Source organism: Onychostoma macrolepis, chromosome 22, assembly GCF_012432095.1.
Source record: "Onychostoma macrolepis isolate SWU-2019 chromosome 22, ASM1243209v1, whole genome shotgun sequence".
Taxonomy (NCBI): domain Eukaryota; kingdom Metazoa; phylum Chordata; class Actinopteri; order Cypriniformes; family Cyprinidae; genus Onychostoma; species Onychostoma macrolepis.
Window position 1 is genome coordinate 15,437,456 of NC_081176.1, and position 14,471 is coordinate 15,451,926.

General features: G+C 35.9%; 1 protein-coding gene across 2 annotated transcripts in view; it reads right to left on the reverse strand.

Annotated features, from left to right (window-relative positions):
• The window catches only part of zranb3 (zinc finger, RAN-binding domain containing 3), a 79,314-nt gene that overhangs the window by 29,618 nt on the left and 35,225 nt on the right, over positions 1-14,471 (reverse strand). Inside the window, exons 8-14 of one of the 2 annotated variants that reach the window (XM_058759639.1) lie at positions 13,308-13,479; positions 9,191-9,307; positions 5,943-6,062; positions 2,744-2,863; positions 2,014-2,193; positions 1,559-1,723; positions 429-837 (exon numbers count right to left, since the gene is read on the reverse strand). In XM_058759639.1, the coding sequence (XP_058615622.1) occupies positions 429-837; positions 1,559-1,723; positions 2,014-2,193; positions 2,744-2,863; positions 5,943-6,062; positions 9,191-9,307; positions 13,308-13,479 (1,283 nt within the window). The remainder of the gene's footprint in view (positions 1-428; positions 838-1,558; positions 1,724-2,013; positions 2,194-2,743; positions 2,864-5,942; positions 6,063-9,190; positions 9,308-13,307; positions 13,480-14,471) is intronic. The other variant, XM_058759640.1, reaches the window with a different exon arrangement.

Genomic DNA, 14,471 nt, shown 5'->3' on the forward strand with positions numbered 1-14,471 from the left:
ATACATTTAAAAATATAATTTAATTATTTCATTTAATTATTTTACATTTTAAAAATGTGAACTAGAATTCACTAGTGATCTCAGACTTTTAGACCCCATTATAAATTAAGAAAATGTGCCATAACTGCGATAATGTCAGGATGTTGCTAAGCAATTGCCAAGCTGTTTTGAATAGTTTCAGCATATTGTGATTGCCAAGGGTGTTGCTAAGTGCTTGCTTAGTTTTCCCGAGCAGTTTTGAGTTAAAGTTAAATGGCGGCTCAGTCTGAATTTTAACAGCACAAGTCCTCAACAAGTCACTTGATTTCAGGCCGTAGGACGGACAGTGCGAAATGAGATTCATGCATGAGTTTGCTCAAATGCAGGATGCTGACATTGAAAAATGACAAATTTTTGGACAATAGTGTGTGTGTGTGTGTTGATTTCACCTTTTTGTGCATTTCGCGGACTTTCACACATCTCGCAGCGTAGCAGCAATCCGCTGTTGGAGAATGTACATGCTGAACACTTCCACTTCTGATTGTGGCGCGGAGCCTGCAGTCCCGCCGAGAGCCTTCGGGGGGCGCACAGGGACGACAGGGGGCTCTTCTTACCGCCGCGTCGCGACAAGGGGCTAACCTGCCTAAACCGCTTCACCTGCGGAAAAAAATCCTCCCCCTGGTCGGCCTTCAAATCAGAGCTCTGGATCTCCGGGGTCCGAACAGGCTCCGCCTCCTCAGGTAATTGGGCGAGAGGAGATCCGTCGGAGGGTGACTCCCCGGTTCGTTTCCTCTTCTTTTCTTTGTCCACAGAGGGAGAAAAGAACGATCGGATGTCGTGCTGCTTGTCCCTTTCAAACTGTGGCGGATGGGAAGAAAAAGAACGCTTTTTGTGACACACAAAGTGTTTGAGGCTAAGAAACTACATCTCATGACAGCAAAGTGATGAAACCAAAGACACTTCAGAGAGAAAAGCACTTTGTGAGGTTCAGGTTTCCACGACTGGAAGGTGGGAAGCCTTGTCATGTTTAGGGATGTTAAAAGTACCAGTTCTGTCACTAGCAATGATGAATCAATCAAGAAAAAAGATTATAAAAGTAGTCATTTCATTTGCTATAATGAAAACAACTAATTTTACTGCGTTTTGATGTTGTTTTAGTGTAATTGTCAATTTGCATGTATCTATTTGAATTTTTGCATATAGCATATTAGGGATGCACCGAATGTTTGGCAATCAAAATTATTATGTTGGTATAATGTTTGCTAGAATGTTGAAAAATGTTCAGTGTTAAGTAAATATTTTTAAATTGTTGTTTTGTAATTAATTTTTTCAAAACAGTAAAAAGCACATTTTGGATATTTAATTTATGCAATGGTGAAAAAAAAAAAAATACATGGGGAGAAAAAACGTGTTCGGTGTTTCATGTTGTTTGACTTCGGCTTCAGCCAATATAGCATCCCTATAGCATATTTGTTTTTGATATTGTGACAACTGTAGTCGCATTTTACGTGTCATTTATAACAATAAATAAGGATATACAAAACCACAAAAAAATAAATAAAATGAAATGTTTACGTACATGAGAAAAGAAAATTCCGTCCTTGTCGTCCTCAGAGTCACCTTTCATTGTGTTGCTTGGCGTCCACGCCTTAGCAAAGTTCAGAAAGTCCCATTTCTCTTCGTCTCCCACCTCAGCTTTCAAATACTCTTTCTTTCCGTTCAGAGCGCTGCCCGTAACCGTTTCCTGTCCAATATCATTTGTAAGAATCTCAGCAAATGAAGGCACATTTTCCAAACAAGTCTCTCCAAAGTTTACAGTAGATATTGTGTTGCCACTTAATTTAGTCCCAAGACATTAAATATTGATTATTTTAGAAGTACTTTGGCAAGCCTGGAAACTAAGTTTGCACCAATTCAAAACTGTGCATTTAAAGTAATCTATAAAAATGTTCACATAATGACAGGGAAACATTTTGAGTGCATCTATTGGATACTGAAGGTGACATTTTTTTCATTATCTGAAGGTTGAGCTACCTTTCTGTTTAACATGGCCCACATAACAGTGTCAAAGGTTCCTTTGGCGATGAGGTAGTGGATGTGTACCGTCGTGGTCTGCCCTATGCGATGTGCTCTGTCCTCTGCTTGTTTGATGTGTCCTGGGTTCCAGCAGAGTTCAGCAAAGACCACGTGAGATGCAGCCGTAAATGTCAGACCCTGAGCACAAGGAGATTCATCTGTTACATACAGTATGACAGCAATATTTGCATGTGAAGTTACTGAAGTTGACACGCTTGAGAGTGTTACATGGTTGAGAAAAATAAAGAACAGCGAGATGTTACGAGATCGAAGTTGTGTGAAACATAATGGAGGGTGTTGTGATTAAACGTACCTTGTAATGTCTGAACAACATGCCATACATTTATGGTTGAGGTTTTACACGGTTGCGTAAAATTTTTATGCTAATGTTTACAAGGTGGAGATGTTACAAGGTTGTTTGAAGCATTTCAAACTTACAGTGATTACTGTACAGTGGAATGCTACCAGAGTTTACGCAGCAGAGATGTTACAAGGCTGTATAAAGCATTTCAAAACATACTTATAATGATTAAAATGTTGCGGTGTTACAAGCTTGCATGAAGCATACAGAAGAACAGAGTGTGTTACAAGAAATATGGATGTTACAAGGAACTGTTACAAAGTTGTGTGGGGATTTACAAACAGCAGTACAATGCTCATAAGGTCAAGGTGTTACAAGATTGTTTACCTGTCCAGCTGCCTGTATACTTAGTATGGCCACACGTGTGTCTGGATCATTTTGAAAACGATGCACAAGTTGGATCCTCTCTGCAGATGGAACACTGCCATCGATGCGGATATAACTAGCCTGGAAAAGAAGAATGCAGAAAGAAGAGAGTCTAAATTGGGTTTTAACATTTTCATTCTTTTATCTATGCGTAAAAGCTTTGTAATTAAGGCAAAAATTGCACCTTTAAATCAAAATCCCTTCCAACTAAAAGCATTGTGAGAAGTCACAAAACTCATAACCATCGATTGACGCAATAAAGACTGAGTTTTGCAGATCTGTGGTTGTTCAGAGAGCATTAATGCACTAAAGTTGAAACTTCCTGCGAATGTGACACATCCAGAGTTGGCAGCCATACCATCATCTGACAGCTGTAAAACACAGGTGAAGCGGTGTACAACACCTTTCTCTTTCTGCCTCGCACAACTTCAGAAATTTTCGCACCCGTGTTAATTTTAGCTTCCCGCCTAACTTTTCTTCCCATCTCTCGCTCGGGGTGTGAGGAGCGTGACAGGTGTGAGAACGTTGGAGCGCGTGTGCCGCCCCATTTGCGTGCGATCACACCTGCTGGTGCGAGGCCCTCTCTTCCCCATAAGATTCATAAGCACCAATTAACGGCAAGACAGATAAAGCAAAAGCTGAAGAAAATCTTCACAGTGTCTGGGATCAAACGTCTGGCCATAGAGCAGCGAAACAAGAAAGTGAGAGAGAGAGATGGAGGAAAAGAGAGGGGGCTGGGGGCCAAAACGAAGAGGAAATTGACAAAACAAGCTCTCATTAAAACAGTGAGACATCTGTGAAGACACCATGTCGGCAACCAGCCGCGCTCTTTAGGGTGCAAAGTGTTTTCAGCGTGCCGCTGTGTGAACAGGGACAAGAGGAACGGATCGTGGTAAAAGATGAATCAACAGCTCTGATGAAATGTCTGTTAGACAACAAAAATGGATTTGTCAAGTGATGCAATGCAAGATTTAGGCCGATACCATTCAGAAGTGCACCAAAGTCTGAGTCACACCAAAGTTTATGATGAATTTTTTAAGACCTGGATCATTGAGTCAGTGAGCTGATTTTTGAGAACCTGACCAGTACGATTTTTGAAAGTCTGGTTTTGTGAAATGGACCAAATGATTTAATGTATAAATATGTCTGAAATTAAATAAACCATAGTTTTTATGTCCATACTGTTTCCATAATCTTAAAAATTTAATTGATTTCTATGACTTTTCCAGGCCTGGAAATCACCTGATATTTCTTGATAATTAGATTTTTTTTTTTTTAATAATTAAATAAATAAATAAATAAATAGAATAAAATTAATAGAATATATAATAAATATAATGTAATAAATATAAATATTTTTATGTCTACATTTTTTAAAATTACTAAATCTTTTGATCCAGATCACAAAACCACTCAAAATAATTAGTTTATACATCAGACTTTGAAATAAAGGAATTAATGATTCACTTGATACCAGTTCACAAAATCTGTCTGAATAATTCATTCACAAACCAAACTGATCAGGTTCTCGAACTCAACTCTCATTTACTGAAAGAAAAATGACTGAATCATTTGATCCAGTTCACAAAATCAGTCTGAATGATTCATTTACAAACCTGACCGATCAGGTTCTCGAACTCAACTCCCATTTACTGAAAGAAATATAACTGAATCGTTTGATCCAGTTCACAAAATCAGTCTGAATGATTCATTTAGAAACCGAATTGATCAGGTTCTCAAACTCAACTCACATTTAACTGAACGAAATATAACTGAATTGTTTGATCCAGTTCACAAAATGAGTCTGAATAATTCATTTACAAACCTGACCGATCAGGTTCTCGAACTCAACTCCCATTTACTGAAAGAAATATAACTGAATCGTTTGATCCAGTTCACAAAATCAGTCTGAATGATTCATTTAGAAACTGAATTGGTCAGGTTCAAAATTACTGAATCATTTGATCCAGTTCACAAAATGAGTCTGAATGATTCATTTACATGTACAAACCGAATTGATCAGGTTCTCAAACTCAACTCACATTTACTGAAAGAAAAATAACTGAATCATTTGATACAGTTCACAAAATCAGTCTGAACGATTCATTTAGAAACCGAATTGGTCAGGATCAAAATTACGGAATCATTTCATCCAGTTCACAAAATCAGTCTGAATGATTCATTTTCAAACCGAATTGGTCAGGATCAAAATTACTAAATCATTTGATCCAGTTCACAAAATGAAACTGAATGATTCGATTACAAACATACTGGGCTGCGTTTCCCAAAAGCACCGTAAGCTTAAATACATTGTAGACCCACTGAAACCAATAGAGCTATGATCAACTTAGGCTTACGATGCTTTTTGGAAACGCAACCCTGATCAGTTTCTCAAATTCAACTCCGACTCAAAGATCCAACTCAGAAGAACCATTTAATTCATGAACTGGGCATCGTTACTTCATGAAATGCGATCAAAGTGTCTAGGATGGATATCAAGAGGACTTCAGAAGACCTGAAATATAGCACACGAGTCGTACGGACTATTTTTGAATGATATTTTATAAATAATTTTGAATATTTCCAAAGGCACAATATTTAATTTCTCTAATTTTGCTCATCAGAATAAAGAAAGTAATTTAGATGTTCAGCAACAGCGGTGAGTAAATGATGTCAATATTGACATTTTTGCATGAAAATTGTTTTTAATATAACTTTTAAACTAGTGGTTTATATACACACACTCACCTGATTGACAGCAAGACTCTGACCTATTCTTTTGCCAAAAGAATGAACCAGTGCCCTACTGAGGGAATGTGTTAAAGCAAAGAATGAACTCTACCCAGGGAATCAACACGCTCTCCTTCACCTCCTTTAGTGCTGTCAAGCCCTTTCATTCTGTTTTTTTCCCTTTCACACAAACATTTTTTTGGCCTTATCTCTCATTCAGCTCACACACACACACAAACATCCAACTCTCTTTCTCTCTCTGAATGGGTCAGTGTGTGTGTGTTGGGACGACGGTGTGACAGGCTTGGCTGCTGGCTGATTTAATGAACAGGGTTGAGGTGCTGACATACTTTTGCTTTCACTAGAGTCTAAGCGCACACACACACACACACACACACACACACACACACACACACACACACACACACACCTTGGCCTCGATGACAGCCTCGGTACACGCCTGCAGCATGCTGAGATGATGAGCAAAGACCAGAAACTTCAGCTGTTCGGTCTCCAACATCATCTTTATATAGTCCTTCACCGCTCCAGCCTGAGAGATGGAAAGAAAAAGAAAAAAAATAGAGAAAAATCATACCGTGATCCAGCCAGGAATTGTCGTTTAGGAATTCTAACATTCTAAAAATTCAAACATTCTAATACAGTAACAAATGAATTATAAAACGGAAAGTTTCAGATCTAACATGAAATTGGTTCTGAACGAATTGTACATTTGACACAAATAACGTTATATATACATTTAAAAAAAAAAAAAATGAATAAATAAAAATATCTACACCTCATTTTATATTTTATATACACTACTTTTTTTTTTTTTTTTAAAGTTTGTGATCAGTATATTTTTTGTTAAATAGATTTTTCTTGTTTTATTTTTGAAAGTCTCTTCCGCTCACCAAGGCTGCATTTATTTAATAAATTTGTTTTAATAAAAACAGTAATATTGAGGAAATTTTATTACAATTTAGAATGACTGTTTTCTATTTGAATGTATTTTAAAATGTAATTTATTCCTGTGATGCAAAGCTGAATTTTCTGCATCATTACTCCAGTCTTCAGTGTCACATGATCCTTCAAAAATCATTATATTATGCTGATATGCTGCTCATGAAACATTTCTTATTATGATTAATGTTGAAAATGTTGCGCTGCTTAATATTTTTGTGGAAACTGTAAAACGTTTTATTCTTCGATTCTTTTATTATTCTTTGTAACATTACAAATGAATTTACTTTTATTCTGCAAAGACACACTGAATTGATCAAAAGTATTAATTTCTAAAACGCTATATTTTATTTATATTGTTATTATATTTTTACTATTTATTTAATTACATTTTAAAAATGTTCTAGTACTTTCCTAGTAGTTTTCTTCTGTAAAAATCTAGTCTATAAATGTACTTACTAATAAAACAATAGCGTCTTTTATTATAGTGCTGTTGCTGGGCTTCATAACCGCATTCTGCCACGAGTGCTGCTACGATTTTACTACATTTAACGGTGTTGTTTTGCCACTTTTATCCCAAATCGCCTTTCATCCAGTGAGACCTGTTTTTCCTTCTCCAAAAAAAAACACAAAACTCCTCAAAATCCCTAAACTGCGAGATGAACTCGTTGGCTAATGCCCGTTATGGTTAGCGTAGTTGTTAAACGAACAGCATACAGAGTCATTTGCCCGGAAGCCAGTCCTCTTTTCCTGAATTTCAAAGCTGCTCTCGGGTTTCTCATTACTGAAGAGTTTTGCCTTTTTAATATCGCCTAATTGGCGCCCGAAACTGTCTGTGAAGGAGCGCAGAGGCTTTTTTTTTTTTTTTACAGCCTTGAGTGTACGCGTGTGCGCGGTGGCTCCGGTTCACTCATTTTCGCTTGGCAAAAACAGCGATTTCAAAAAGCGGCACCATTCCTGACACCGCACATTTCTGTCCTGAGAGAGAAAGAGAGAGAGGATATCGTCTCAGTGGCAAACAATAAATGAAAGAGTGGAGAGGACAAGAGCAGCGGGGACCAGAACACACGGGTTTGACAAATTAAAAAAAAAACACACACATACACACACACTGCTTTCACACTCGCGCTGGTTTGATACGCACACGCTGGAAAGCTTCATTCAAGACGCATGCTGTGCTCAGGAGGATGATATAAAGTGGTTGTAGCTTAAATCATTCGAGAAGAAAGAACGTCTAAAACTCCCAGCGGAATGAATGGTCTTTCTTTTTTTACGACAAACCTGTGCGAAGTCGCTTTTTTTTTCTGAACTGTGACGTTAAAGTTCGTGTGAGTGATGCAAAAAGCCACGAAAGTTGCGGCGAGTCTCGTCTGGAGCTCATAAAAACACCTTGTTAAGTGCGAGATCTGCAGGAAAAGATGTCGGCCGATCAAAAAGGTCAGAGTTAAGGTCGGCGCGACAGCGGTCCGGCTCTCCCGGAGCTCGTTCCCATGGCAATGCGGCGGTGTTTGATGTGGAGAACAGAAGGGCCGGTTGCCATGGTGGTCGTTAGCGGCGGTTTCACGCTGTCCCTCATCGTTAGAGGGGGGAAACTCACTGCAGATGGCCGTTATTCTGATGGCATTCGGAGAAAGGGATGAAGTTGAAATGAGGGCTGGGCGGCTGACTTTTCTTTAACTCGGATGCTAGGGTGGATCTAGTACAGTAATTGTTCGGTTTACAGGAAGGGTTGTTGAGGTTTCAGAAGAGTTTAAGCTTATGATTTTTGCCTGATTGATGAAAAAAAAAAATTTGAGTCTTGCTTTGAGGGACATGAGACTACACTTTTCACCTAACAACCACTCAGAACACCCTAGCAACATGTCAGAAACAACCTAGAACACCTTAAAAACAGACTGGCAAATGTGGTGTCAACTTACTTGAGATAATGTAGTTATCAATGAACAACAAATAATATATACACACACATACATACATACATACATATACATACACAGTTGAGAACCCTCTTAATAAACAATTACATTTCCATTACTATACAGTATTTAACCATTTTACATATTTGTTATTTTAACTAAGAAAAATGTGTAATTAATTTGAGTTTTTGTCATTTTAGCAGTGTTTTTCTGTCTATATTCTAGTATTTTTTTTAAAGTACATCAAGTTAAACATTTCATTTCAGCAAATTGCCAAGGGAAGACTTCTTATTTAAATGATTTATTTCTTTATTTTATTATTATTTCTTTTTTTTTTTGCATGTTTTATTTTAGTTGACATTTATTTTAAGTAACAAAACGTGTATGTGTGTGGTTTTGTTTTATGGTTTTAGTCTTAAACTATAATAACCCTGTTCTAAACACAGGCTTAATTATCTATATGTAAAAAAATAATTCCTTATGTTTTTTTCCTTCTTGTTTTGGGGTTTCACTCAGGACAGGTTTCATGAGATTCACACATGTAAAAAAAAAAAAAAAACCTAAAGTTGGTAACCGATATGGTTGATTTGTCCCCTTTTTCTAAATTTGCTTCTGTCTTAAACTAGCACACTGAAAAAAGTATTTGAGACCCAAAGGAACACAAAACTCATATACAACCCAGTAAAAAGAAAAGGAAATACACAGAAATTCCCACAGCATCAAGATCTACAGCCATTTTAGACAATTAGGGCGACGTGAAATGAGAAATAAACATCTTGAGGATTTTGCACACACTCTTTACCTTGGCAACGGCGGTCTGCTTATACATGTGTGTGATGAGACTCATCACCTCCACAAACTGATTCTCACTCTCAGAGCTCATCAGTTTCTCCCACTGCTCAAAACTAGCACTCGCTTCCTGTGAGAAAGAGAGAGAGAAAGTGAATCCATAAAGGGCAGCACAATTAATGATATCGTAAACTGTCCTACTTTCCCTGTGTTTGGCAAAAAGCAGCAAGAAAAACAGAAAATAAAGAAAGATGAAGTGTGAACGAGAGAAAGTGAGGGGTAGAGGGAGCGAGAGGAAGGAGACACAATTCCCTGAAGTTGCAGAACGACTCCTTGGGTCATGTGACCTGCCCAATTATAGCGCTACAGTGACAGCAGCAGTGGAAGATGGAAACACACCGTACCGGCGCTATAAATCTCCTGCGCGAGTGCGCACACATACACACACACACTAAGTCCTGCTCTGCCCCTAAAACAAAAGCAGATCCTCTCCGTCTCCCTTCACACAAATGCTCCTGCACTACCGAGAGGTGCTGCCAGGGTTTGGACATCAGACTGACAGGAAGTCAAGCAGTGAATGAAGGAAACGGAGCGTGAGAAAGACACACAGCCATTATTCAGCCCAGAGCTATTTTATATGCTTCACAATGTATAACATAACACTGATAATGAGGTGACAAATGTAAAGTGAGAGACAGATAGATATAGAAATAATATAGACAGATAGATACTATAGACAGATGGATAGTTAGATATAGATAATAGGATATTTATATATAGATAATAGATAATAGATGCCCATATATAGATGGACAAATGGATGGATAGGTGCTATAGTTGGATAAACGGAAAGATAGATAGATAGATAGATAGATAGATACTGACAGATAGATATATAGATGGACAAATGGATAGATAGATAGATACTGACAGATAGATATATAGATGGACAAATGGATAGATAGATAGATACTGACAGATAAATATATAGATGGACAAATGGATAGATAGATAGATACTGACAGATAGATATATAGATGGACAAATGGATAGATAGATAGATACTGACAGATAGATATATAGATGGACAAATGGATAGATAGATAGATACTGACAGATAAATATATAGATGGACAAATGGATAGATAGATAGATACTGACAGATAAATATATAGATGGACAAATGGATAGATAGATAGATAGACAAATAGACAGATAGACAAATAGATAGACGGACAGATAGAGACTGACAGATAGATATATAGATGGACAAATGGATAGATAGATAGATACTGACAGATAGATATATAGATGGACAAATGGATAGATAGATAGATAGATAGATAGATAGATAGATAGATACTGACAAATAGATATATAGATGGACAAATGGATAGATAGATAGATAGATAGACAAATAGACAGATAGACAAATAGATAGACGGACAGATAGAGACTGACAGATAGATATATAGATGGGATAGATGGATGGATACTGATAGATACATAGACAGACAGACAGACTATACATGCTTTTTTGGTCTATGCTTATTGTCATTATTTGTACTTTTTCCTCTTGTTTTTACTGTATATTCTGACCTGTGAAGTGCTTTGCGCTGTATTTTATGAATGATGCAAATAAATATACACATTTTGTAATACAAAAGACTTCCACTCAACTCATTTAGCTGTACTTATTTCCGTTTGTTTCACATCTAGACGAACCCAAAACCAACCAAACGTCAACACACAGAACAACCTAACGCCTTTCCTAACCAAAACAACCAGAAACAAATAGCAGTTTGTAAATACTCTCACGCTAGCTTTGCCGAACATCTAGCACGTTTGTAAATATAAACGTGTAAATTGGCCGGCGAGGGTCAGCTAGCGTGTCGCAAGGCGCAGGTTTGCTCTGCCGAAGCGTTCCTTAAAACGAAGGTCGTTAATTTTAAAAGTGATCTGGTGAGATTTGGATTATAGTGAAAGAACATCTGTCCCCTGGACCGCCGTGTGTAAACTAGTTAGACAGAGAGCGTGTGTGTGTGTGTGTGCATGTGCTGACAGCAGATGATTTATGAGGTCCTACAGCAGGTGAGCTGCTCTTTGTGTTTCTGAAATCTGACACACACACTCAAAACTTGCTGTACAAGCACTCCTGCCCACACACACTCATTACTCTGAGAGAGAGACAGCCGGAGAGACAGACAGACGAAATAATCGCAAGGAAAACGAGAGCCTACTGGATACATAGAGGGGAAAAAAACGGCTTTATCTTCAGCCAGACTGAAGGATTATCACACACTGCCGCCCTGGTCCACAGAAAGTTCACGTGAAAATGAAATAACGTGAGGAACGAGCACCTTTGACATTATTATTTTTTTTTTTAGACGACGCAGCAATTATAAGCCGAGTCTCACTAAACGCGACAGCTCGGAACAGAATGTGATGATTACTAACGTCCATTCCTCTCTGAATAACACGCTGGCAGCTCGCTCGGCTGCCAAAGGAGGGGAAAAAAAAGATGTGGAAATAAAAGAGAGTGATCAGAGACAAGTGAGATGAAATGATAATTTGTGTTAATCGGATACTATTGCCTAGCAACAGGCACGGGGCGGTTGTACTGGGGTAAATCACTATATTTAACTGCTTTTGTTCTGTTAGTTCAGAACAAGTGATGGGAAAAAAAGTGTAAAGAGGAGAGAGAGAGAAAATACAGAAAAATTATTTGGAGAGGATGATATTGATGCCATTTATAACATAAGAAACTGCTAATTGTGTTTTTTTTTATTTTTGGTGTTTTTTTTATGTAACCAGTAACCACTGATTATTGTTTTATTCAAATGTTTTCCCTTCTAAGTATTAATTTAATTACTAGTAAAATGAATTTAATAAATTAAATTAATTCAGATTTTTTTTTCTCTTTTTTAGATTAATTAATGTATTAACTGAATTGCTAGTAAAATCAATGTATGCATAAACACAATTCATAAATTATTTTAAAAAGTTATGTAAACATTATTTATTTTTAGTCTGTTTCATTCAAATGTTTTTTTCCTTCTAGTTTTAGATTTAAGGTATTATTAATTTAATTACTAGTACAATTATTGTATACTTTTGAAAAAAAAAGAAATTAATTCAGAATACAGATGATACCGAAATTATGAAAAAGTTTTTATTGTTATTATTATTATTATTATTATTATTATATGTATTTATTATTGTTTTTCTTTTTGTTTTATTCAAATGTGTTTCCCCTTCTAACTCTTTTTAGATTCGTTATTATCAATTTAATTAATGTACAGTACGCTTTTGAAAAGAAAAACAATCCTTCAATTCATAAAATTATTTTAAAATATTTGCTGCTTTTTAATTTTGTTTTAAGTGTTTTTATTCTAATTATTTTTTAAATGTATATGTAAATATGTATACATAAAATTCATGTACACATAAATATAAAAATAATATAAAGGATAGTACAGTATAAAATATTGCAGAAATGATGTATAAAAATATATAATTTTTGTTTTATTCAAATATTTGTCTAAATATTTTAGCTTTAAGGTATTATTAATTTAATTACAAGCAAAATTAATGTATAAATACATTAAAAAATCAATATGTAAATTAGAAAAAAGTTTTATTTTCATCTAATCAACATTATTGTTTTTGTTTCTTTCAAGTGTTTTAACTTTTTCAATTTTACAGTATTTTACAGTATTATTACTTATAAAATTAATGTATAAATGTAAATAATTTTGTAATCATTATTGTTTCTTTTTATTTAGTTTGATGCAAGTGTTTTTCCTTCTATTTTTAGATTTAAGGTATTTTTAATTTAATTACTAAACAAATGTATAAATAAAAAGTCAATTCATAACATTATACTGAAATTTGTTTATTTATATAGAATTAACTATACTGATCAACTTAATGTATTAATTTACTATAATTAATAACAAAAACATCTTGGTACTAAAAAATACTAAAATAAATTTAAAGAAAATAAATAAATAAATACTAGTGAATAAAGTAAAACACTATTAGCATGGTACATTTAAAAAATGACCACGGTAACCATATTCTTTTATATTCTATAACCGTGAAGCTGCTTGAAAACGTTTACTGCAAACCTTGGCAGCATCTTTGAGAAGGTCGAAGGGGATTCGTTGGCGTATTTTGGGTGGTAGTTGAGTCAGCACCTGATTCTTGAGTCTGCGAATCATAATCTCACTCAGACGCTGGTGTAACTCGTCCAAATGAGATGCGCCGCGACAGTCCCACTGCCGTCTGGCCCCGAAAAACCTGCACACAAAAACACACAAACATTTTACTCATTCATAAAACACACTTGTGCTGTATATCCACCTAATTTCACCCAAAATCCTCAGGTATTATCATTGAAATGAGACCTTTTCCATCTTAAATGTGTGTGTGCGTGTCTGTGAGAGATTTAATTATGAATGTTTTATATTTACTGCTGCGTATACGAATGATTGACAGAAATTTGTGTGTGCGCGCTTTCATGTCTTCTCCTCGGTAGATTAATTTGTACTCTGAGACCCTTGTGTGAATCGCTGTCGTTTCATTTCTCTGCTGTAGATTTGATAAGAAGAAGAGGAACAAAACTCCTCTCAGATGTTCTGAACACCACTCATCTTCATGACACAACTCATATCTGAGCTTCACATTAATGCTGCGGCTACACACACACAAACAAATTAGCTCTGCACCAAACCCTTGTCAGCTGTCTACCTAGACAGCATTCTAAAAGATTACAGACTTGTGCTACAGATGTAAAACGTATATTTAACAGAAAAAATAATCCTAGAATGCACTGCAATGAGCTTAGTGGGGGAAAAAATAAGATGGTAGACAGGTGATTTCCATGAAATACTGAAAAATATCAATGAAAATGCTTCAATATACTTAAAATGTTACCATTTCACCCAAAATTTGTCAGTAATATTCGACTTGTAAAAGCTGTAAAGCAAAAATGCAAAGAAAATGCTATTAAAAATATAATAAATGTTATTATTTTACCTAGTATTTATGAATGATTTGTACAAAGATTCATTCTGTTCTTAAGAATGGTTTTGAGTGAATTAAAAGACATTTGCTCTACTTGTAAGAATGGTTTTAAGAACGTTTTCGCACAAATCCGCTCTGCACATAAGAATGGTTTTGCGAACAATTTGCATTATTTCATTCTACTTGTAAGAATGTTTTTTGCAAACAATTTGCTGAAAAATTTGTTCTGCTCATAAGGATGGTTTTGCAAACAATTTGCACAATTT